Source organism: Triticum aestivum, chromosome 7A, assembly GCF_018294505.1.
Source record: "Triticum aestivum cultivar Chinese Spring chromosome 7A, IWGSC CS RefSeq v2.1, whole genome shotgun sequence".
Lineage (NCBI taxonomy): Eukaryota > Viridiplantae > Streptophyta > Magnoliopsida > Poales > Poaceae > Triticum > Triticum aestivum.
The window spans coordinates 428963863-428989117 of record NC_057812.1 but is presented as its reverse complement, the minus strand read 5'-3'; the positions used below and the strand labels follow the sequence as shown (position 1 = coordinate 428989117).

Below are 25255 nucleotides of genomic sequence, written 5' to 3'. Positions count from 1 at the left end.
TCCAGCAAGGGGAAGGAGAGGTTGATGGAGATCCAGCAGCACGACGACGTGGTGGTGGAAGCAGCGGCGATCTCGGCAGGGGTTCGCCAAGCTCCAACGAGAGAGAGAGAGAGGTGTTACGAGGGGAGAGGGAGGTGCCAAGGGCTTGGGGTGCGGCTGCCCTCCCTCCCCCCCACTATATATAGGGCCCCTAGGGGGCGCCGGCCCTAGGGGATCCAATCTCCAAGGGGGCGGCGGCCAAAGGGGGGGGGGACTTGCCCCCCAAGTCAGGTGGGGCGCCCCCACCCCTAGGGTTTCCAACCCTAGCAAAGTGGGAGGCCCATGGGGGGCGCACCAGCCCACCAGGGGCTGGTTCCCCTCCCACTTCATCCCATGGGGCCCTCCAGGATAGGTGGCCCCACCCGGTGGACCCCCGGGACCCTTCCGGTGGTCCCGGTACAATACCGATTACCCCCGAAACTTTCCCGATGGCCGAAACTGGACTTCCTATATATAAATATTCACCTCCGGACCATTCCAGAACTCCTCATGACGTCCGGGATCTCATCCAGGACTCCGAACAACTTTCGGGTTACTGCATACTAATATCTCTACAACCCTAGCGTCACCGAACCTTAAGTGTGTAGACCCTACGGGTTAGGGAGACACGCAGACCTGACCGAGATGACTCTGCGGTCAATAACCAACAGCGGGATCTGGATACCCATGTTGGCTCCCACATGATCCTCGATGATTTCATCGGATAAACCACGATGTCGAGGATTCAATCAATCCCCTATTCAATTCCCTTTGTTAATCGGTACGTTACTTGCCCGAGATTCGATCGTCGGTATCCCAATACCTCGTTCAATCTCGTTACCGGCAAGTCACTTTACTCGTACCGTAATGCATGATCCCGTGACCAAACACTTGGTCACATTGAGCTCATTATGATGATGCATTACCGAGTGGGCCTAGTGATACCTCTCCGTCATACGGAGTGACAAATCCCAGTCTCGATCTGTGTCAACCCAACAGATGCTTTCGGGGATACCTATAGTATACCTTTATAGTCACCCAGTTACGTTGTGATGTTTGGTACACCCAAAGCACTCCTACGGCATCTGGGAGATACACGATCTCATGGTCTAAGGAAATGATACTTGACATTGGAAAAGCTCTAGCAAACGAACTACACGATCTTGTGCTATGCTTAGGATTGGGTCTTGTCCATCACATCATTCTCCTAATGATGTGATCCCGTTATCAATGACATCCAATGTCCATAGTTAGGAAACCATGACTATCTATTGATCAACGAGCTAGTTAACTAGAGGCTCACTAGGGACATGTTATGGTCTATGTATTCACACATGTATTATGATTTCCGGATAACACAATTATAGCATGAATAATAGACAATCATCATGAATAAGGAAATATAATAATAATCATTTTATTATTGCCTCTAGGGCATATTCCCAACATGTTTGTCTATTAGCAAAATCGGTCCCACCGAGTTTGTGTAATCGGTCTCACCGAGATTACGTTATGCCATAACCCTAACGAAATCGGTCTCACCGAGTTGACATGGCGGTCCCACCGAAAATCCTAACGGTCACATTATGAACTAAATCGGTCTGACCGAGTTTCACGATTCGGTCCCACCAAGTTTGGTAAATTGTGTCTAACGGTTAGATTTTGTGTGGAGGCTATATATACCCCTCCACCCACTCTTCATTCGTGAAGAGAGCCATCAGAACATGCCTACACTTCCAACATACATTTTCTGAGAGAGAACCGCCTACACTTGTGTTGAGGTCAAGATATTCCATTCCAACCACATAAATCTTGATCTCTAGCCTTCGCCAAGTTGCTTTCCACTCAAATCATCTTTCCACCAAATCCTATCCTATGAGAGAGAGAGAGAGTTGAGTGTTGGGGAACTATCATTTGAAGCACAAGAGCAAGGAGTTCATCATCAACACACCATTTGTTATCTCTTGGAGTGTGGTGTCTCCTAGATTGGTTAGGTGTCACTTGGGAGCCTCCATCAAGATTGTGGAGTTGAACCAAGGAGTTTGTAAGGGCAAGGAGATCGCCTACTTAGTGAAGATCTACCCTAGTGAGGCAAGTCCTTCATGGGAGACGGCCATGGTGGGATAGACAAGGTTGCTTCTTCATGGACCCTTCGTGGGTGGAGCCCTCCATGGACTCGCGCAACCGTTACCCTTAGTGGGTTGAAGTCTCCATCAACGTGGATGTACGATAGCACCACATATCGGAACCACGCCAAAAATCTTCGTGTCTACATTGCGTTTGCTCCCTCAGAATCCCATTCCTTTATATTCTTGCAACTTGCATGCTTTACTTTCCGCTGCTCATATACTCTTGTCATGCTTGCTTCATATGTATTATAAATGTGTGAACTTGTGCTAAAACTCTACTTCAACCTAAAGAAATTGAAAACTGCAACTTTTATTGCTAATAGTCTATTCACCCCCCCCCCTCTCTAGACACTTATTCTCGATCCTTTCGGTGGGGGAGAGGAAAACGAGAGGCAAATGGCAAATAATATAGTGCGAAGGATAAGAGTTGTGATGGGTACTTGGTATGTCTTGACTTGGCGTAGATCTCCCCGACAACGGCGCCAGAAATCCTTCTTGCTACCTTTTGAGCATGCGTTGGTTTTCCCTTGAAGAGGAAAGGGTGATGCAGCAAAGCAGCGTAAGTATTTCCCTCAGTTTTTGAGAAACAAGGTATCAATCCAGTAGGAGACCACACGCGAGTCACCTCGTACCTAAACAAACAAATAAGAACCTCGCAACCAACACGATAAAGGGGTTGTCAATCCCTTCACGGCCACTTGCAAGAGTGAGATCTGATAAAGATAATAATAATAAGATATATATTTTTGGTATTTTTATGATATAGATTGAAATTAAAGTTTGCAAAATAAACGGTGCCAGAAATAGCTAGTTGATGGGAGATTAATATGATGGAAGATAGACCCGGTGGCCATAGGTTTCACTAGTGGCTTCTCTCAAGATAACATAAGTATTACGGTGGGTGAACAAATTATTGTCAAGCAATTGATAGAATTGAGCATAATTATGAGAATATCTAGGTATGATCATGTATATAGGCATCACGTCCGTGACAAGTAGACCGACTCCTGCCTACATCTACTACTATTACTCCACACATCGACCGCTATTCAGCATGCATCTAGAGTATTAAGTTCATAAGAACGGAGTAAAACTTTAAGCAAGATGACATGATGTAGAGGGATAAACTCATGCAATATGATATAAACCCCATCTTTTTATCCTCGATGGCAACAATACAATACGTGGCGTTTCCCCTACTGTCACTGGGATCGAGCACCGCAAGATTGAACCCAAAGCTAAGCACTTCTCCCATTGCAAGAAAGATCAATCTAGTAGGACAAATCAAACTGAAAATTTGAAGAGACTTGCAAAGATAACCAATCATACATAAAAGAATTCAGAGAAGATTCAAATATTGTTCATAGATAATCTTGATCATAAACCCACAATTTATCGGATCTCGACAAACACACCGCAAACGAAGATTACATCGAATAGATCTCTAAGAGAATCGAGGAGAACTTTGTATTGAGATCCAAAGAGAGAGAGAAGAAGCCATCTAGCTAATAACTATGGACCCCAAGGTCCGAGGTAAACTACTCACACATCATCGGCAATGCTATGGTGTTGATGTAGAAGCCCTCCGTGATCAATGCCCCCTCCGGCGGAGCGCCGGAACAGGCCCCAAGATGGATCTCACGGGTACAGAAGGTTGCCGCGGTGGAATTAGGTTTTCGTGGTGCTCCTCGATGTTTTTAGGGTACATAGATATATATAGGAGGAAGAAGTAGGTCGGTGGAGCCATGAGGGGCCCACGAGGGTGGAGGGCGCGCCCAGGGGGTAGGCGCGCCCCCTGCCTCGTGGCTTCCTTGTTGGTTGCTTGACGTCCACTCCAAGTCCTCTGGATCACATTTGTTCCAAAAATCACGCTCCCGAAGGTTTCATTCCGTTTGGACTCTGTTTGATATTCTTTTTCTGCGAAACACTGAAATAGGCAAAACAAAACAACAATTTGGGTTGGGCCTCCGGTTAATAGGTTAGTCCCAAAAATAATATAAAAGTGTATAAATAAGCCCATTAAACATCCAAAACAGAATATATAATAGCATGGAGCAATCAAAAATTATAGATACGTTGGAGACGTATCAGTGGCGTGGCCGGCGGACGAGTCCGGCGCGGATGGATACGTTCGGCGGCGCGGGGAGGAGTTTGTCTAGGGTTTCACCTACGATTTTTGGAGGGGGGGGTGCATATATATAGGTAGAAGGAGTTAGGAGTGTCCAAATAAGGTGCGGTTTTCGCCCACACGATCGTGATCCGACGACGGAGAACATGGAGGTAGTTTAGATGGGTTATTAGGATGTTTTGGAGGGGTGTTGGGCTGCAACACACAAGGGGCTTTTGTGGTTACCCAGTTAACCGTTGGGGCATCAAACGACCTTCAAATGGAACGAAATTTGACAGGCAGTCTACCGGTGGTGTACCAAGGCCACTTGACAAATCTAGATCCATTCCAAGAACGTTTTCATCCCGCTCACGAAAGAGACAAGAGGGGTGCGCCGGATGCGTGTGGGAGTGTCGGATTGCGAAACGGACAACGGGGAAAAAGCTCGAATGCATGAGACGAACACGAATGCAAATGCGATGCACATGATGACATGATATGAAATGCATGACATGAACAAAATGCAAAACAAAGACAAAATCCAACCACGAAGGGAATCTCATAACTTAAAGCCGAAAATGGCAAGAGTCGGAGTTACAAATATGGCAAGTTACATCCCGGGTGTTACACGCATGTAGGTGGAGCGACAGTGAGCGTCGCTGACCGTCCCAGCCCCAACCATGGACGTGAAAGGCCTCATTGTTGACGATGTGCTTGCAACCTCACCATTACAATCTTGTTGTAGCTCTTGCTTGTGTACAAGTGTCAGTTGTTGCCACCCGGTGTTGTCGCAGGACCGCTTCTATCGGCTGAAGCAAAAAAAAAACCCGCCGGTTCCAGCTTCATTGGCCACGGCTCGAGCATCCCATCACTGATTGCAGCTCTTTTTACCCGGTCGTCGCAGCAAATCACATTGCCGGTTGTAGCGTTTTTGTCTTATCTTGCCCTAGCAAGACGCTAGTCGCAACAAATCGCGCTACCAGTTGAAGCTTTTCTGCCGTCGGTTACAACTATTGACGATGCCAGTGGCGTCCCCCCCCCCCCCCCCCCCCGCGCGGATTTTGGAAACATTTGTTTAGAAAGTGGTGTCACGACCGTAGGGATCAAATGGATGGTCCCCTTCCCCCGTTTGCCCGGCGTCTATCATCGTGAGATGTGTAAAGAGCTGCGTGAGCGACACCGGATTTAAATCATTACCCTTTTTGTATTGCCTCCACACCAGCCATATCATCATCCTCATATGCAAGAACATTTGCTTGATTGTTGAGTAAATTTCACCAAAGATAAAGAACACCATTTTTTGTTGAGTTAAATACATTGGAGGTGCCTCAACTTGTTCTAGGCGGTCAGTTTAGTGTTTAAAGTTGCAAAATACGTGAAACTGGTGCTCGAACTTGCCAGGCCGTGCAAATACGATGCCTCCATTTGCATCAGGACATACATTCAGCCCGCGTGGCGTACAAACGTGGCAATGGCCCGCCTATCAGTGTCTAAGAGGCGCCGGGTGGCCCGCACGTGGGGATTTTTTTACAAAACCCTCCCTCATATTTATTTAATCAATAAAAAGCCATCAAAAACATTGTATGATATCGAGAAATAACATGAAAAAAAAACTCAATTGAGAGGTATTGAACCTGGCACATCATGTTCAACAATGGCACGATCTGGCCAGCCGGCCACAGTATGCTTCGAATTCAACTATTAGCTACAAAGCTGTGTAAATACTAAATACAATCCACGAATCACTCTACAAATTTCTTTATTTTTAATTTTTTTTTCCAAGTTCCTGTTTAGTTTCATAACGCATAAATTTTCCCATATGAAAAATACAATTATCAATATGCAAATATTTTATATTTTAATATTTTTCCATTATCATTATTGTGTACTTTGAAGAGGCTGAACTTAATTTATGTGGATAATTTCTTACATTTCTGTAAACTGTGTTTATAGAAATGTAAGGATAATTTACACAATAATTGTTTAAATCACGTTGAAATCTTTTAAAAATACATGTTGTAAACTTTTTTAACGCACGCCAAACATTTTTCAAAAATGCATTATAATTTTTAGTACATGTGAAACATTTTCCAACAACATGTTGAACACTTTTCAAATGCACTAACATTTTCTTTAAGTTTATGGCAGTTTTATTTTGTTCTTACCTTTTTTTCCAAATGGTGAAAATAAGTGAAAAATAAAAATAAAGAACTTGAAAATTAAGTGTGTAGACCCATACGAGCGCCATATATATACATCAACTGAGCAAGCTTGAGAGGTACATGGCAACCAAAGAGGAATTTTGGAGCACGGTGGCCACTGAGCATGTTTTTTTCTTGAAATTTTTAAAACTGGCTAAAACTTTCATACAAATTTTAAAAATTTCACAATAAAACGTATGCATGTGCTCTAAGTGACTTTCAAGTTTTGTTTGAAATTTTTTTATATTTTACCCTGCAAAAAATACAATAATCCAGCCAAAAAAATTAGTTGATTTTTGCATGTATTTGTCTTTTTTGTATCTCACACTTCTATGTGTGCATGTACAAAAAATGTCAGAAGTTTTTTAGCTATAAAAATCTGTTTCTTTGACCTTCGAAAAAATGAACACAATGTGCCGGTGCTCCAAAATTACATTATGCATAACAACGCAATATATAAAGTTCGACTTAGTATATATCTACTAAGCACGGTATGGCCTGGTGGACCCCCTATGCGTGCAACATAATCCGTAAATTTGTGGGGTTTCCTATGTGATTAAGTAAAATTTGAGCGGTTTTTTAAAATCCTCATGTCCGGGCCACCCAACGACTTCCCTGCTCCTAGCCACTGACAGTTGGGCCACCACCACATTGACACGCTACATGGGTTGGACGACGTACGTCTGGATACAAATGTAGGCATCATATTTACACAGTCCGACAAGTTCGAGCACCTATTTTATGTATTTTGTAACTTTAGGCACTAAACTGACTGCGCAGGACAAGTTTTCCAACATATTTAACTTTTTTTTCTTCTAAAAAAACATATTTAACTTTTTTTTTCCAACAAAAGGGAAGGGAAGAGAGCAGAGAGGGTGTGTACAGCTCCCACGCTCCCACTCTCCTTGTCGCGTTCCCCATGCCTGTCCAGGTGCCACACAGATGATCGGGCGCCGACTTCGTCTCGGTGTTGGTGCCCGCTACCTCACCACGGCAGCCGTCCGGCGTGGGGACCTCGCCGGCGCCGCGGAGGCCTTCGCGTCCGCGCCCCGCAAGACCACGGCCGACTACAACCGCCTCCTCGCGGGCTACGCGAGGTCGCCCGGCGCCCGCCTCGCGGACGCGCGCCACCTGTTCGGCCGAATCCCGCACCCTGACGTCGTCTCCTACAACACGCTCCTCTCCTGCCACTTCGCCGGCGGAGACGTCCGCGGCGCCCGGGAGCTCTTCTCCGCGATGCCGGACAGGGACGTCGCGTCCTGGAACACCATGGTGTCCGGGCTGTCCAGGAACGGGGCCGTGGGGGAGGCCAGGGCCTTGTTCCTGGCCATGCCCGCGAGGAACTCCGTCTCCTGGAACGCCATGGTTTCCGGGTTTGCCTCCGCTGGAGACATGGGCATGGCCGAGGAGTGCTTTAGGGACGCGCCCGACAAGGAGGACGCCGTTCTTTGGACAGCCATGGTGTCAGGGTACATGGATGCTGGCGATGTGGACAAGGCAACGGAGTTGTTCCAGGAAATGCCGGTGAGGAACTTGGTCTCATGGAACGCCATGGTTGCGGGCTATGTCAAAAATTCACGCACGGATGATGCTTTGATGGTGTTCAAGACGATAGTCAGGGATGCTGATGTTCGGCCAAACGAGTCGACATTAAGTAGCGTGCTCCTTGGATGCAGCAACCTGTCTGCGCTGGGATTTGGGAGGCAGGTACATCAGTGGTGCATCAAGCTGCCGCTGAGTCGGAGAATAACTGTTGGTACGTCGCTCGTGAGCATGTACTGCAAGTGCGGCGACTTGGAGGGCGCGTGCAAGCTGTTCAGTGAGATGCGTACAAGGGATGTGGTTGCATGGAATGCTATGATTTCAGGCTATGCACAGCATGGCCACGGGCAGGAAGCTATCAACTTGTTTGAAAAGATGAAGGCTCAAGGTGTTAAGCCTAACTGGATTACTTTTGTGGCAGTATTGACTGCTTGTATCCACACTGGATTTTGCGATTTTGGAATACAGTGTTTTGAGACAATGCAGGAAATCTACGGAGTCAAGCCCCGGGCTGATCATTACTCTTGCATGGTGGATCTTCTGTGCCGAGCTGGTTTGCTTGAAAGAGCTGTGTGCTTGATTCGCTCTATGCCTTTTGAGCCACATCCTTCTGCCTACGGCACTCTATTGGCTGCTTGTAGAGTTTACAAGAACTTGGAGTTTGCTGAGTTTGCTGCTGGAAAGCTGATCCAACAGAACTCACACAACGCAGGCGCCTATGTACAGTTGGCAAATATTTATGCTGCAGCAAATCAGTGGGCCGAGGTCTCCAGAGTAAGGAGGTGGATGAAGGATAATGCAGTTGTCAAAACACCTGGGTATAGCTGGGTTGAGATAAAGGGTGTGGTTCATGAGTTCAGATCAAATGACAGATTACATCCTCAGCTTCGTTTGATTCATGAAAGATTGGACTGGTTGGAAGAGCGGATGAAGGCAATGGGTTATGCTCCAGATCTTGATTTTGTACTGCATGATGTAGACGAAAGTCTTAAGGTGCAGATGCTAATGAGGCACAGTGAGAAGCTCGCTATTGCTTTTGGCCTCATTAGTACTGCACCTGGGTTAACCTTGAGGATATTCAAGAATCTCAGGGTCTGTGGAGATTGCCATAATGCTGCGAAGCTCATCTCCAAGATCGAGGATCGAGAAATCATCCTGAGGGATACAACACGTTTCCATCACTTTAAAGGTGGGCATTGTTCATGTGGGGGTTACTGGTGAAGAAAGACAGTAACAAGGTAAATTTAATAGGGATGCAACAGTAGTTGATCCTTAACAAGAGCAAGACATGTGATGCATTGGATCTGTGAAGTAGTCAACATCCTAACATGTGAGAATTTACCATAGTGGTTTCTTAGTGTTGTTGCTTGGACAACATGTTGTGCCCTGTGAGGTTAGGCAAAACTTTAGAACCTATTGCGGCACTTGACACAGAAATTGTTGATTGATGTGGCATGAGTGCAAAATCAAGAAGCAAGGTGTATGGAAGGACTGATGAAGCGCATTTGATTTATAATTCACATCTAGGTATCAGGTAGTTGGAGATGTGTATGCTCCAAGTCCCAGCACTATTCGTACTGCACCAGTAGTTGATTCATGAGTTCAGATCAACTGACAGTTTGCACTTGTCAGCCTTGTTTGATTCATGAAAGATTGGACCAGTTAGAGGAGCACACGACGGCAATGGTTTATGTTGTAGATCTTGATTTTGCGCTGCATGATGTAGATGGATGAGAGTCTTAAAATGCAGATGCCGGCACTGGCGAATCCAGGAAGAAAATGAAGGGTGAGCTCAAAGTTAACACCGGGTAAACTTAACACTTTTTTGAAGTAAAGTGTAAATAAGCTCAAACTTCCCAATATTGCTACTGGAAACATGTACTCCCTCCATCCGGAATTACTTGTCGCATAAATGGACCATTTGAGGGAGTAGTATTTACTGATTTTTTTTAAATATTAAATTTTGAACCAAAACTTGGATCATTTAAGCCAAATAGCCATTATATCCCGATCCTTCTGTCCAAAGAAGCTCAAAATTTTCCAGATTAGTGTAGTGATCTAAACACTCATATATTTCTTTACAGCGGAAGTAGTATTTATTGGATTGTTTTTCAGTTTTTTTCTAAAAATCAAAATTTGAACCAAAACTTTGGCATTGCCAATATAGACAACCAATAGAGATCGAACTGGTGAACGCGCTAAGAAACTGGTGGGTTTTTTTTAGGGCTCACAAAAACCTTATTAAATTGTAGAACTAATATTCATATAAATGCCATCAGGTGCTGAACCAGGCCATGACGGCCAGGTAGTAACGAAATAGAAGAACGAGCTAAACATGAGCTTCTCTATTATTATTCCTACTTCCATGTATGAAGTTGATTGCCACCAAAGCCGCACGGGGGGAGGGGGGAGCAGGAGGGGGAGGGCTGCAGCCCTTGTTGCGTTTGGGATGTGCTGTTGACTAGTAGTAAAATGAAATTTTCCCATTTTCTTGTTTGTATATCCTTATTCTATTTTTTTAATTAAATTTCTACTTTGTAGCTGTCGCACAAGTTGTTATTTATTTGGGCAGGCTTGAGCCCATCCAAGCCCGACCCTCAGATTCAGGTTAACCTTGAGGATTTTTAAGAATACAAGGGTTTGTGAAGATTTCCATGCCGGGTCCAGTTATAGCACCGTCATGGGCTCAGGTTGCAAGAGTGCATCGCCTCGATGCCAAGTTTTCTCACCATGATGTGCGTCGCCAACCTCGCCGAATCATCCTTCTACCATCAGGAACAACTGAAGCCAAGGCACGAACCACCAGCGGATCCGACGACCTCAAAGCACACCACTTACATCTGCGGCCACCACGAGGCCCACCGCCACCAGATCGGAGTCGGACACCCCAAGGCATGTTCAGACTCCAGAGACGAAGTCAAGCTAAAGGTATTCCACCTCTATTTCATGCTCCCCGCGGTCTTTACCCTCCTACTCCTTCATGCACCTTCTCTCAGAGCACTCCACCTCACAAACTATTTTTAGAGTTTGTCTTGAGGTGGTCTGTTTGTGAGGTGATCTCTGTTCCTCCATGTATCTCTTGTACTTTTCTCTTCTTTACCTTTGTTCATTTTGTACATTAGGTATACGGATTTATGGGATGGGAGACTAAATACCTGCATCTGTTTCAGTTGTTAATTGTTAAGTGCCCAATGATTGCTGGTTCAGATAAGAAGCATTGGGAGGATAAGCATTATACATACTGCAGGTTCGCTTCAGGCCTGAAACAATGAACTAAATACCATTTTGAATTTGCATAACAATCTTGCTGCATGTGACAGGCTTGGGGCGGGCTATGCAAATATCCTGGTCATGTTTTTCTCCTCGCATGAGCTTTTATGCCACCGCTATTCCGGTCTGCTCGGTGAAAGCATGGTGTCGTTAGTTTTCAGCTAAATTACACAATGAAATGGAATCAGATATTGATAGATGTCTTGTACCGATGCAACAGTTATACTGCTATATGTTCTACCTACAGAAGTCAAATTTGACAGAGTTAATCCTTAGAAACCCCATCTTATTATCATGGGCACATATTAATTGAACGATGGTGTTCAAACAATAAAAAAACTAATAACTATTTCTTGACCAGGTGGTATACACAATGTCCAGATATTTTGCCTTGCCATCACATTGTACATTTCCGTACACTTGTGTACATAATCAAGCTAAAGTCATATGGAACAAAGTGGAGTGAGTGTGCCAAGGAGTGGCCAAGCTGAACAGAGGGTGTAGCAGGATGCAACAAGCACTCTAGGTGCTCTTCCAGCTGAGATGCTGCCGCTCATTTGGAAGCTTTCGCAGAAAAGGAACATTTCGGGCAATGAGGAGCTGCAAAATGGGAGATGGATGATTGGGTTGCTTCGCATGTACACGGAAGACGAGATCCATCAGATCCTGGGGCTATGGGAGTAGCTTCAATATGCAAGACTCTGAGGACGCCTTCTCCTGGAAGCTGACAAGCAATGGAGTTTACTCTGACAAGGCCGCTTACGACGCCCAGTTCATTGGCTGAATTAAGCAATCGGAACTGAGCTGGGCGTGGAGGAAAAGAGTGGAAGGAAAGATCAAGTTTTTCATTTGGCTTCTGCTCCAAAACATAAACTGTACCACGGATAGGCTCCTGCTTCGCTGCTCCTTCTCTAAGCAGACTTGACAATTATTCTCTGGAACAAACCCTGAGTGACGCTGGGCACTCCTTTCTTTCTCTGTTTTCTTCTTCCTTTCTTTTATTTTCTTTGCTCCGCTCCCTCCCGGAGCGTCTGTAAGCTGCTTGCAGCTAGTGTGCAGTTTTCCCCCATATGAAATGCAATGGCAGAGCTCCTGCTGACTTCGGTAAAAAAAAGTTGATGTGTCGTGCTAGCTCAAGTAAAAGTTTTCATGCGATTCTTCTACCGGCGTGTTTTTGTCGTGCCAAGGTTAGTTGAAAAACACTAAAGTTTGCAACTCTTTTCTTTTTACCTGGTTTTATTTCTAACGAAAATAGAACTGCAGTATTGCCATGAGTTTCTCGAAAAATACTGTACTACTCACTGTGGCCCTGTTTCAATCGGATGCAACATTTTCATATGATGGAAGTATGAAACAACTTTTGTGCAGTGGTCGAGCAATCGAAAAGAGATGATCTGGTCCAACACCGAAGCATTGCAAATTTAGAGTTATTTTTTGGATATAGGATTCCCATTGCATTTTTACTGGATTTTCATTGGGAGTGTCTAGAGCTCAATCAATTGAGAAAATAACTATTTCTCAATCGTCTCCAGCGGAATACAATAGAAAAACAACAACCAAAAACTAAAGAAAAATAATAATGAATCTCCACATATATAGTCCGCTGGTTATAGCATTGATTGAGCTATAGCTATTTCTCAATTGGAAATAACAAAGATATTTTAATCCATAGGACCTTCATATGGTCCTTCTCGTCAATATCACGTGGAATATATTCCATCCATTAAAAAAGCATCAACAACCAAACTGGCCAAATCCGACCCCATGTATGTCACCGGCGCGACTAGACACACTTGCAGATGGTGCCAAGCGGCTCCTTATTTGTCCTCTCGGACAACCACACTTTCAATATGCCAAACCCTCATGCAAATGCATGCACGTCCATCATATAACATAAATTCATCAATAATTCAACAATTCGAGGATACAAATAAACAGCAATTTAACAATTCATTACTTGCCAAAATAAAGTTATACCAATTCATACATAGATATGGGGTACATCAATGAATCAAACGCCTTCATTATTGCGCTCGTTGATCATTTTCTTCATGCCGATCAACCATTTTCTTCATGTCCCGCGACATAATCCCCAACTCCATTTGTCTCGCAAGCCTCAACCTCCCTCTCTCGAGGTCAATTCCTTGCAATGTCGCTTTCTTTTTTAGCTTCCATTTTACATATTTCTCTTGCTTCTTCCTAGACTGATCCCTAGATTGATCAAATGGTATGTGCAACAAATGAATCAGCCAATGCAAATGGCATATGGGGCAAAAAAATGTGTCGGGTCTTCGGGCATATGGTTGAACAACATGTGGGCATGCCCGGTGCCGGCCTTGCCCGGTGTTTTCCACTGCCTTTGGAGTTGTGACGAGTCGTACACCGTCTCCTCGGCGGTGGCATCTTCCGGAAAGCTATGGATGCCCGACCACTGGAGGACGGAACAGAGTTGGGTTTGTTGACGAGTTCTTTGCCGCAGCCACGGCAAACGGATTGGTCGCGGTTGCCATACGAAACGCGCCCAAGCCCATCTCCTCGGCCGAGATCTCCATACCGGCCCTCTCTGCAGCTACCTTCCCCATCGCTTCACACTCGCATTGCTTCCTACAGCGCTGCCTCCAGGCAACGTTCTCCACCTTGCAACTCATGACCACTCTCGGGAGCCCAGGGATTGCATTGAGGCATCATCCATGCCAACGGAGACGAACAAGGTACCCGACGACGACATCTATGACGGCGAATGAAGGTGGCGACACTTCGGGGATAAGGGTGGAGGAGGGCGGCGGTGTGGACACGGAAAATGGAGGACATGTGAGGAAGGAATGTGGTCAATTTGATGGGCCTGGTCAATTTATGTTAGAACAGGGTTGTGTTGTGTGTGTAGTTATCATATTGTATAGGGGCTTCTTTGCTTATTTCCCTTCATGTATATGTGCTGGCCTGTTGGCCCGATGGAATATAGGCTCACTTCATAACATGGTATAAGAGCTAGGGTTAGGTTCCCCAGCCGCCGCCGCCGCCTCTGGCCGCCGCCGCCGCCGCCGGCGGCCGCCGCTCCTCTCTTCATCGAGCCTCTCCCCTCTTCTTCCTGGTAGCTGCTGCCGCCTGCTGGTCCAGGCCGCCACCGTTCCAGGCCGCTGCTGCCGCCGTCCTTCCCGGCCGGCGCCGCCGCCTCAACGTGCTGTTGCTGCTCTTCAACGAGCTGTTGCTGCTGCTGCACCTCTTCTCTGCTGCTGCTACTGCTCTTCTTCAACGAGCTACTACTGCTGCTCTTCAAAGTGCGGCTGCTGCTGCTCTTCTCCTCCTGGTCTGCTGCTGCCATCAAGCTGTGCCTCTTGCTGCTGCTGGTCTTCAACGATGTCCTGTTATCTTCAATGGACAGAACTACAGGGACTGGGTGCAGCACATGAAGCTGCACATGAGGGGCCAGCTGGTCTGGGAGCACCTCTCTGGTGCTCTGCCTTGTCCCCTGCTGCCCACTCCTCCAGCTGAGTTGGCCTTCCCTGTTGATGCCGATGAAACCAAGCAACGTGAGATGCTAGATGCTTTTGAAGAGGCCACTGAAGAGTATCAGAATCAACTCCACTTATACAAGCAATGGACAAATGATGATGCTCGAGCCTCTTCTATCTTGGTGAACAGCATGGATGTTGATCTCACCATGGATGTGGTGGCCCTTACCACTGCATATCAGATGTGGGAGCACCTTCGCCATCGCTATGAGTCTACAGGGGATGCCATGTATCTCTCTGTTGTTCGTCAAGAGCAACAACTACAACAGGGAGATGCTACTGTGGATGATTTCTACAAGGAGATGTCGGCGGTGTGGCGCCAATTGGACTCTCTGGGAGCTGATGTTTGTCGCAGATGTCAGTGTTGTGTGCGGCAACAAGCTAAGCTGGAGGTTCGTCGCCTCTACGACTTCCTCACTCGCCTCCGGCCGGAGTTCGAGCAGAGTCGTGCTTAGCTATTGGCACGCCATCCTCGGCTCTCTACTCTGGAGGCCCTTGCTGAGGTGCGATCTGAGGAGGTGCGCCTACGGAGCACGGGCTTATTGCCATCCTCTTCAGCAGTCCTGGCTGCCCGCGTTCCACCACCGCTGCCTGGTGTGCCCTCTTCTACACAGGTGGCAGCAACCTCCACTAGTGCTTTTTGCAACTACTGCAAGCAGGATGGTCACATGATCACGGAGTGCATCAAGAGGAGAAAACAGGGTCGCCGTGGTGGCCGTCCTCAAAAGGACTCGGGAGGCTCCTCTAATTCTCGTGAGGGCTCCCTTGAGAAGGTTCACCAGGAGATGCTCACCTTGCTGCGCCGCCTTACTGCTTCTGCACCATCCTCAGGTTCTGCTGGTTCTGCTGGTCAGACGTCTGGTCCACCACCGCACTCTTCGTCAGGTACATCTTTGCCCTGGATTCTTGATTCTGGGGCCTCCTTCCACATGACACCACACAGAGATCATCTTTGTGCTGTCAATTCCGTGCCTTCTCCTCTTACAGTTCAGACTGCAGATGGCACTTCTCTTTCTGTTGCCGCAAGAGGGACTCTTTCCACGTCTTCTTTTCATGTCCCTGCCGTTTCTCATGTTCCTAAACTGACTATGCAACTTCTATCTGCTGGTCAACTTACTGACTTGGGTTGTCGTGTTATTCTGGATTCTGACTCTTGTTGTGTTCAGGATCGTCGTACGGGGACTCTGGTTGGGATCGGTCCTCGGCGCCATGACTCTCAGCGCCTTTAGGAGCTCGATTGGCTGCGCCTTCCTTCCGCTGCGTCCTCTAGCCAGTCGGACATCACCACCCCTTTTGCTTCAGCTGCCACCTCCACCACATCCTTCGCTCAGTGGCATCATCGATTGGGTCACATTTGTGGCTCCCGCTTGTCTTCTTTGGTTAGGAGTGGTGTTCTAGGGTCTGTATCTGGTGATAGTTCACTAACTTGTATGGGTTGTAAGCTTGGCAAGCAGATACAACTTCCATATCCCTCTAGTAATTCTGTTTCTCAACGACCTTTTGAACTTGTTCACTCTGATGTATGGGGTCCTGCCCCCTTTGTTTCGAAAGGGGGTCACAAATATTATATAATTTTCATTGATGATTTCTCTCGCCACACTTGGATCTACTTTATGTCATCTCGTAGTCAAGTGCTTCAAATTTACAAGTCGTTTGCTACCATGGTTCGCACTCAGTATGATTTCTCTGTTCGAGTTTTTCGTGCTGATTCGGCTGGCGAGTACTTATCTCGTGCGCTTCGTGGTTTCCTTGCTGAACAGGGTACCCTTCCTCAGTATTCCTGTCCTGGTGCACACGCTCAAAATGGGGTGGCTGAACGCAAACATCGTCACGTCCTTGAGACTGCTCGGACTCTTCTTTTATCTTCTGCTGTTCCCCCGCACTTTTGGGCTGAGGCTGTCTCTACCGCTGTTTATCTCATTAATATCCAGCCTTCTGTTGCTCTTCAGGGAGGGATACCAGTTGATCATCTAGGTGATGGTCCAGCTGATTATAGTGGTCTACGCCTGTTTGGTTGTGCCTGTTTTGTTCTTCTCCACCCTCATGAACGCACCAAATTGACTGCTCAATCTGTTGAATGTGTTTTCCTTGGCTACAGTTTGGAGCACAAAGGTTACCGTTGCTGGGACCCTATTGCTCGAAGACTGAGAATCTCCAAAGATGTCACTTTTGATGAGTCTCGCTCCTTCTACCCTCGTCATTCTTCTACTGCCACAACCGAGTCGTTAGTCGAGCCTCTCTCTTTTTTGACTCTACCTGATTCTTCACCTTTATCGTCACCTGGTAGGTCCACTCCTAGCCTTTCACCTGTGTCTGCTCATGAGCTTCAGCTTACACAGGATGAGGTTTCTATTCCTGACTCTCCTACTCGGGTTGAGCCATCCACTCTCTCTCCTTTTCCTTTTACCTACTCCCGTCGTGCTCAACACCCTTCTCCCTCTGATGCGCCACCTTCCACTTCCCCTCTCTCTCCGCTTCCTTTTGTCTACTCCCGTCGTGCTCGGCACCCTTCTCCCTCGGATGCGCCCACTTCCACTTCCACTCCTTCCCTGTTGGGTCCCATTCCTTCAGAACCACCTACCCCTCCTGCTCCTCGGTATAATCTGCGTGATCGCCACACTCTCCAGCCTCCTGCGTACTATGTTGCTGCTGCTACCACTCTTGTTGAGCCGTCTACGTATCGTGAGGCTGCTGCTCATTCTGAATGGCAGCATGCTATGGCAGAGGAAATTCATGCTCTTGAGCGCACAGGCACTTGGGACCTTGTACCCCTGCCTACAGGCATTAGACCCATCACTTGCAAATGGGTCTACAAGGTTAAGACACATTCAGATGGTTCTCTCGTGCGCTATAAAGCTCGTCTTGTTGCGCGTGGCTTCCAGCAGGAGTATGGTCGTGACTATGATGAGACTTTTGCTCCTGTTGCTCACATGACCACTGTTCGCACTCTTTTGGTTGTTGCTGCTGTTCGGCGGTGGTCCATCTCTCAATTAGATGTCAAGAATGCCTTCTTGAATGGTGAGCTGCGGGAAGTGGTCTATATGCAGCCGCCTCCTGGCTATACTGTCTCTGATGGCACTGTCTGTCGCCTTCGGCGCGCTCTTTACGGGCTGAAACAAGCTCCTCGTACCTGGTTTGAGCGTTTCTCCGCCGTCATCACAAGGATCGGGTTCTCTGCTAGTGTTCATGATCCTGCTCTGTTTATTCACACTTCTCGCGGTCGCACCCTTTTACTACTCTATGTTGATGACATGATTATCACAGGGGCTGACCACCAATTCATTGATTTTGTGAAGAAACGTCTACATGAGCAATCTTGATGACTGATTTGGGTTCTCTTCGCTACTTTCTTGGACTTGAGATCATTTCTTCCCCTGAGGGTATTTATCTCTCTCAAGAGAAGTACATCCAAGATCTTCTCACTCGTGCCTGCCTCACTGATCAGCGCACGGTTGACACTCCTATGGAGTTTGGTCTCCATCTTCGTCCTGGTGAGGGTGAACCCCTTGCAGATCCCACACGCTACCGCCATCTTGTTGGGAGCCTTGTCTATCTAGGCATCACTCGTCCTGACATTTCTTATGCTGTGCACATTCTAAGTCAGTTTGTCTCTGCTCCCACTCAACTTCACTACAGTCACCTTCTTCGTGTTCTTCGTTACCTTCGTGGTACCGTGACTCGTCGCTTATTCTTCCCTCACTCCAGCTCTTTTCAGCTTCAGGCCTACTGTGATGCTACCTGGGCCAGCGATCCCACTGATCGCCGCTCTCTCTCTGCCTATTGTGTTTTTCTTGGCTCCTCCCTGATTGCCTGGAAGACCAAGAAGCAGAATGTTGTATCTCGCTCCAGTGCTGAGGCTGAGCTGCGAGCTATGGCGTCCGTGACTGCAGAAATTACTTGGCTACGATGGCTTCTTCAGGATTTTGGTGTTTCCACTGCTACACCGACCCCTCTGCTCTCCGACAGCACTGGGGCACTCAGCATTGCCCGTGATCCTGTTAAGCATGAGCTCACCAAGCACATCGGTGTTGATGCCTCCTACACTCGTTCTCAGGTGCAAGACAGAATTGTGGCCCCTCAGTATGTGCCCTCGGAGCTTCAGCTTGCTGATTTTCTGACGAAAGCTCAGACACGGTCCCAACACAGCTTTTTCCTGTCCAAACTCGGTGTCCAAGATCCCCCTTGAGTTTGAGGGGGGGTGTTAGAACAGGGTTGTGCTGTGTGTGTAGTTATCATATTGTATAGGGGCTTCTTTGCTTATTTCCCTTCATGTATATGTGCTGGCCTGTTGGCCCGATGGAATATAGGCTCACTTCATAACAATTTAGAGTTGATTTGGGATGGGTCTGGCTTGTCGAGTCCGACGTGGCGGACACGTCCGGACATCCCCATATTAGCCACATACGGGCTAGGTATGGGGGGTCCGATCAGCCTGTCCGTTCTTTTTCTTTTGGGGAGGCGGGGGGGGGGGGGGGGGGGGGGGGGGGGAGGCTCCTTTTGTAGATGCTCTAATTATCTCAAGTCTAAATGCCACCTTAAAAACATGCCAGTACTAGTTGACAAGACATACTTATGATAACTCCACCACGAAATGTAGAAATAGTAATAAAAATGATTATACAATGGGGGTTATCCCAGCCTTGTCTTTAGTAACTAGATATTTCTAAATATGTGATGAAAGATATTGTTGCCAGGAGATCATATTTTAATTAAGAGAAGGCAACTATTTTCTTCTGGGTTCTTTCTCCTTTGTCTCAGCAATTATCCCATGTGACATTCCTACGATAACATCATTTTCCACGTCCTAGAAAATCAGAAAACTTGGGCTATGAATACCGTGATAATTAAGGACAACCCATATATTTTCACTAGATGAAGCACGCCTGCGGAGTTGTTAGGACAGATGGGTGCACATAATTATTTGTCACACAAAAGAGAACTTTGTGGAACAACTTCACTGAGTACCAACAGTTTGTGGCTCAAATTATTTCACCCTCAAGATCAAAGGTGGACATTTGTACCGAAAGCCACTAGCTACAGGCGTCGCCGTGGTCATCAACTCTTTAGAAGAAACGGTCCTCAACTCCTCACCATCACCAATTTCAGTTTGTGGCTCAAATTATGCATTTTACCCTCAAGATCAAAGGTGGGCATTTGTATTGAAAGCCACTAGCAGCACGAGCCCATCAACTCTGTAGAAGAAACGGTCCTCAACTCCTCATCATCACTAATGTCTGGCTGATTCTTTCATCACAGATCCATAAAGTCCTAAACTTAAGAGCTAGAGTTTGCAGGTAAACTCCTAATAAACCATCCATTGCTTAGACTAGCCATAGTGGGGGTAACTTCAGCAGTAACTTCAAGTCCACCTCAGCAAATTTGTCTACGTGGCAGCGAGTTAATGAGGAGATAGATAGATGCAGTAACATAGCTAGTTACCGTAACATAGCGCTTCTTACGATACTTTTTTAATGCGAACCGATCCGCTGCGGGCGTCCCCATCGCAAAGTAAAAGAAGAAAAACGCCGCTCCCCATTCTCCACGGCTGCACCTCCATCCCCTCCCTCCCTGTCGCCTCGATCTCCCTCGCCCCGCTCTCCGTCTCGTCGGCCGGCGGTGGCTCTGGCCGGCGGGGCAAAGCCACCTGAATCATGGCCAAGTCTGGTGCCCGTAAGGAGGCGGCACCAGCCCGGTCATCGGCGACCTCGCCGCCGACGCAGCACGTCCCCGGCGCCCCGGCAGGCTCGTGCGGCAGCCGCTCTTCTACCCCGGCGCTCCGACTAGCTCGTCCACCAGTCCGTCGACACCGCCGCACCTGTACCCCCCTCTCATGGAATCCTCTACTGCAAACCCTACATGGTATAAATTTCTGCTTTTAATTCCATCTTCGGCAATTGCAGTTTTTTTAGATCGAATTTGCAGCATTAGGTAATTTCTATTTTGTGTTCAGCGTCTAGAATACCTGACTCAGCGTGTGTTGTTGTTCAGCAGTAGGTAATTTTTGTACTGGCAAGTCTTTACTAACATCTAAGTCTGAATTTGTACATCTAAGTCTGAATTTGTAAGTCTGATTCGGCGTGTGTAGGTGTAGCCTGAATTACCTAAACAGTGAGCTTCACTTGACATCTTTTTGTTTTTGCTTGCTTCATTGAACAAGTGATATATCACATCTTTTTGTTGGAAAGAAGCTACCGATAAGAAGTGACAAAAGTGTTTGCTGATAGAGAGATGAGGTGTTGTACAAAATTTCATTGCTACTGTACTATGCTCATGACTTCTGATATTTGTAACAGGAGGCCAATGTACACCCCTGCACCTGAAGGCTTGCTAAGTTTTGGACAATTCCCTCCAATGCATCCTTATAATTTTCGACCTCCGCCAATGCACCACCCTGAACAAGGACACAAAAATATGGAGAATTTGCATTTTGTTGGGGCTTCCCCACACGATTCCTTTTCAACACCACCGCCACCACTGCACCCTAAAGTTGCATCTCGGTCTGCTCCCGCCAAAGTGGATTCTACTTCCTCCAAAAGGAAGAAGCGGAAGGTCACCAATGTAGATGACGATGAATTGGGAGAAAGGACCGCATATCGTCTGCCCTATTTACCCGAGGAACATGAAAGACTGGTAAGTATAATCATTGCTCAAATCCATATTACGTGCATGTAATTTCTTGTTGCTTGTTGGGCTCAACTAAATTAAATGGGCGCAATGTAGGCAGGCGCTTGGCTGGAGTGTTCACTCGATCCCATCAATGGGAACAGAAAGAAGAATGAGCGGTTCTGGGATGACATTGCTGCTCTATACAACATTGCTGCTCTATACAACAGTGCCACGCAAAGTAACCGAAAGAGAGATCGGGATCAGTTGAAGATGGAGTGGCAAAGGACCAAGAAAAGGCTCGCCGCTTTCCATGGTGAGTGGATTGACGTAATTGGAGTGTATCGTAGTGGTTGCAGCCAACATGACCTGGAAAAAATGGCTTTGGAGAAGTATGAACAAAACTATCACCAGCCTTTCCAACATTTAACTATGTGGGCAAAACTCAAGGATGATGGTAAATGGCTAGCCTCTTACAGAAACATGACGGAAAAAGTAGGGAACAGAACATCTGTGGAGACCAATCTCACACCAAATATGATTAACTTGGAGGCCGAGGAGCGCCCATCAGCTGGCCGTGATAAGGCTAAGGTTGAACGTGCTGGTAAAGGCAAGTCAGGAGGGCTCTCACAAGAGCTTGGAGAAAGATTGGAAAAATTCATCGAGGTTAACAATCAATCAATGGAGGACCGTCAAAAGGTGATAGACAGCCAGGTGATTCTATCAAATCAACAGCTTGAGACTGCGAAGATCAACAACAAAACAAAATTGTTGGATGTTTACTCCAAAATGCTTTTAGCGGACACATCTAAGATGGATGACGCTGAAAAGGCTCGACTTGCTAAGGCTTTGAGTAAAATGGAGCCCATGTTATTTCCTGAAGGAGATTCAGGTATTTTTATAGTTTGTCTCTTAATCGGTTAATTTTTGTTGTGAACCTGAATCATACCATTCGGATCAGCTACTGACTATTATTATTTGTCTACTGTGTGGCAAGTTGATTGAAGGGAAAGAAGCGATGCACTATGAAGCATATCAGAGGATAGGTTGTTCAGCTACATTCAGTCAGTTAATGGTGTGAACTAGGTGGATCCTTAATTGTGTGAACTTGATAATTGTCCTGCTGCATTTTGTCTCGGTCAGTTTATTGTGTGAACCTGATGGATTGTTCAACACTTTTGTTGTCCCGGTCAGTTTATTGTGTGAACCTGATGGATTATTATTGTGTGAACTTGATGGATTGTTATTGTGAACATATTGGATTTTTAATTGTGCACCTGATGGACCGATCAGCCACATATAGATCACAAAGTTAAAGTACTACTATAGATCCCACAAAACAATAAATGGCAACCTCCATGTTACTACCTTTATGTTACTACCCACTATGGAGGTAGTAACAAAGAGTAGTAACATATGCATGTTACTACTCTATGTTACTCCCCATTATGGCTAGTCTTAGCGTTATGAGATAATAAACAACTAAATCTAAATGCACTAGTAGTTGGGAGCTGGTAGATCTAGCAGGACATGGGACGACGGCAATCGATCACCTCAGTAGTTCTCCTCTTCGTCGGAGGAGTAGTCGCCTGTGAGGAGCTTCCGGCCGACCTCGAAGGAGACGAAGGCGTCGATGCAGGCGTACTGGATCTGCTCTTGGGAGAGGCGGCAGGCGTCCCACGGCCCCATCGTGACCCTACGCGGCTTTTGGAGGTTGGCCCCCATGACGACGCCCGCGACGTCCTTGAGCCCGGCCTGGCGGAGCCACGGCCTGCGCATCTCGTCGGCCGCGAGGTCGCGCAGGTCGACGGCGTTGGCGACCTCGAGGCCGTAGTCGTCGCTGAGGCGGCCGCCGTCGTCCTGCACGCCGACGCCGACGAATCGGAAGTCCGGGTTGGCGAGGAAGCGGTGGAGGGCCGGCGGGACGAAGTCGGCGTGGAGGAGCTGGAAGACGAGGCAGCGGCGGCCGACGCAGAGCTGCAGGAGCGCGACGGGGTTCTGCGCGCGGCCGTAGCTGGGGCGCCACTCGACGTCCAGCCCCACGATGAGCTTGTGGTAGACCCAGCGGTAGACGTAGCGGATCTGGCGGAGCCAGGCCTTGACGGCGTCGCCGGAGGACGTGACGGTGGCGGTGATCGTGTCGTCCTCGAAGTCCACGGAGGTGACGAGCTTCTCGGCCGCCATTGCGGTTTGTGTTGCACGAGCGAGAGCGACAACGGTCAAGAAGGAGTTGGGAAGAGAGATCAGAGAAGAGCAGAAACACGCGAGGAGATGAAAAGAAGGCGAAAACCGAAGGAGACGAGCGGCGTCGAGAAGCGTGGCGGGGAACCAGGGCACTATTGTTGTTGCGGGATGGGAGAGGACAACTATTTGATACTCCGTACTGTATATTGCCAAACAAACGTATCGAGATATACTTTTCGGTCTTCCAAAAAAGAGATATATACTCCTATTTTTTCTGAATACATATATTTTTTGCGTAGTAATACGTGTCTTATTAATAAAATAAAGACGCCGATAAATGCCACACGTGTGGGCGTTAGGCAGTCCGGCCACACGTGTGGGCGTTACGCAGTCCGCTCACACATTTTGTGTGGTGTATAAGAGAAACAGCCCACACACCTACGTGTGGGCAAAACAACTAGCGCCCACACGCCTCTTTTTTTTTCCCGATCCCTCTCACACGCGTGCGTGTGGGCAAAGTTGATAACGCCCACACGCCTATATGTCAGGTCTCGTACCTCCTGATCCCGCACGCCACACGTGACGGTCATCGCGCGCCCGCAGTTGCCATGGTCCAGACCCTCGTCCATATTCGTTTAACTGCAGTTGCCATGTCGCTGAACTACGGTTGCCATGTCGGACAACTGCAGTTGCCATGATTGCTCAACTGCAGTTGCCATGTATGGTCTGATCTACTGTAGTTGTCATGATTTCATAACTTTAGAAGTTGCCACACACTAACACTAGGCAGTTGAGAGAGTTGACATGTGCTCACAAGCATGCTAGGGCAGTTGTCATGTAAAAAGGAAGAGTTGCCATCTGCTTACGTGTACGTCAGGGCAGTTGCCATGTACATGCACGTTAGTGCAGTTGCCATGTACCATGCAAAAACATATGGCAACTCGGTAAAAGAGAGTTGCCATCTGCTTACGTGCACACTAGGCAGTTGTCGTATACCCTGCAAAACACATGGCAAACTCGGATAAAAAAAGAGAGTTGTCACCTGCTTATAAAGCACACTAGGGGCAGTTGCCATGTGCTTTGGGTGGGAAAGGAGACGGACGTGTGGGCGAGATGGCAAATGCCCACACACTAGCCCTTGTGTGTGCGTGCAAAGTGGGTGTGGGCGAACTGCTGAACGCCCACACACCAGCTCCTTCTGTGTAATGAAACGGCTGTGGGGGCGACCGGCTGAACGCCCACACACCAGGCTAGTCCTACGTGGCACTAGAAACATGCCAAGATTCGTGCGCTCACGAACGGACGCGGATCCACACGTGTGGGCGAGATGCAAACGCCCACACGTGTGGGCGTTAACATTTTCGTAAAATAAAGATTCACTTACAAGCCACGTAAACATCGACATTACAGGACTGAAAAGATAGGATAATCCTATGAAAAAACCAGCGCATGTCCTTCTCCACTAAGGAAAATGAGACATATCACCTCTTCACCCGAGCTCGACACGGCTCCATCGCTAATCAATAGCTTTACGGACCTCCAAAGTAGTTTTTAAAACAAAACCATTGTCGTTGAAAGAATCAGACCGGGACAACGTGCCCCGGACACACCAAACACATATATACTCCTACTAGGTCCCGATTGGATTGTCGTATTCCGGTCGAATTCACCCGTAAAAAAATCCCTCCG

The 25255-nt window shown here is 47.3% G+C and overlaps 4 protein-coding genes across 6 annotated transcripts; 3 read left to right on the top strand and 1 right to left on the bottom strand.

Moving 5' to 3' along the window:
- The first annotated feature begins 7342 nt into the window (after positions 1 to 7342).
- On the top strand, positions 7343 to 9608 carry LOC123147373 (pentatricopeptide repeat-containing protein At4g16835, mitochondrial). Its single transcript, XM_044566609.1, has one exon. It carries the CDS (start codon positions 7398 to 7400, stop codon positions 9216 to 9218), a length of 1821 nt encoding a protein of 606 aa, XP_044422544.1. The 5' UTR covers positions 7343 to 7397; the 3' UTR covers positions 9219 to 9608.
- On the top strand, positions 9603 to 12371 carry LOC123147376 (uncharacterized). 2 transcript variants are annotated; one of them, XM_044566613.1, is made up of 4 exons: positions 9603 to 9805; positions 10539 to 10925; positions 11120 to 11244; positions 11318 to 12371. In XM_044566613.1, exons 2-4 carry the CDS (start codon positions 10710 to 10712, stop codon positions 11430 to 11432), a joined length of 456 nt encoding a protein of 151 aa, XP_044422548.1. In that variant the 5' UTR covers positions 9603 to 9805; positions 10539 to 10709; the 3' UTR covers positions 11433 to 12371. The 2 variants fall into 2 exon arrangements, with proteins under 2 accessions (XP_044422548.1, XP_044422549.1); XM_044566614.1 differs by having other exon boundaries at positions 9799 to 10925; positions 11168 to 11244.
- LOC123147375 (Werner Syndrome-like exonuclease) lies at positions 10982 to 23741 on the bottom strand. Of its 2 annotated transcripts, none has more exons than XM_044566612.1 (2): positions 22936 to 23741; positions 10982 to 11393 (listed from the first exon to the last, which is right to left on the bottom strand). In XM_044566612.1, exon 1 carries the CDS (start codon positions 23564 to 23566, stop codon positions 22937 to 22939), a length of 630 nt encoding a protein of 209 aa, XP_044422547.1. In that variant the 5' UTR covers positions 23567 to 23741; the 3' UTR covers positions 10982 to 11393; position 22936. The 2 variants fall into 2 exon arrangements, with proteins under 2 accessions (XP_044422547.1, XP_044422546.1); XM_044566611.1 differs by lacking the exon at positions 10982 to 11393 and adding an exon at positions 13119 to 13478 and having other exon boundaries at positions 22936 to 23738.
- Positions 20360 to 22613, top strand: LOC123147374 (uncharacterized). Its single transcript, XM_044566610.1, has 4 exons — positions 20360 to 20638; positions 21073 to 21409; positions 21500 to 22274; positions 22380 to 22613. Exons 1-4 carry the CDS (start codon positions 20610 to 20612, stop codon positions 22385 to 22387), a joined length of 1149 nt encoding a protein of 382 aa, XP_044422545.1. The 5' UTR covers positions 20360 to 20609; the 3' UTR covers positions 22388 to 22613.
- Positions 23742 to 25255: the final 1514 nt, after the last annotated feature.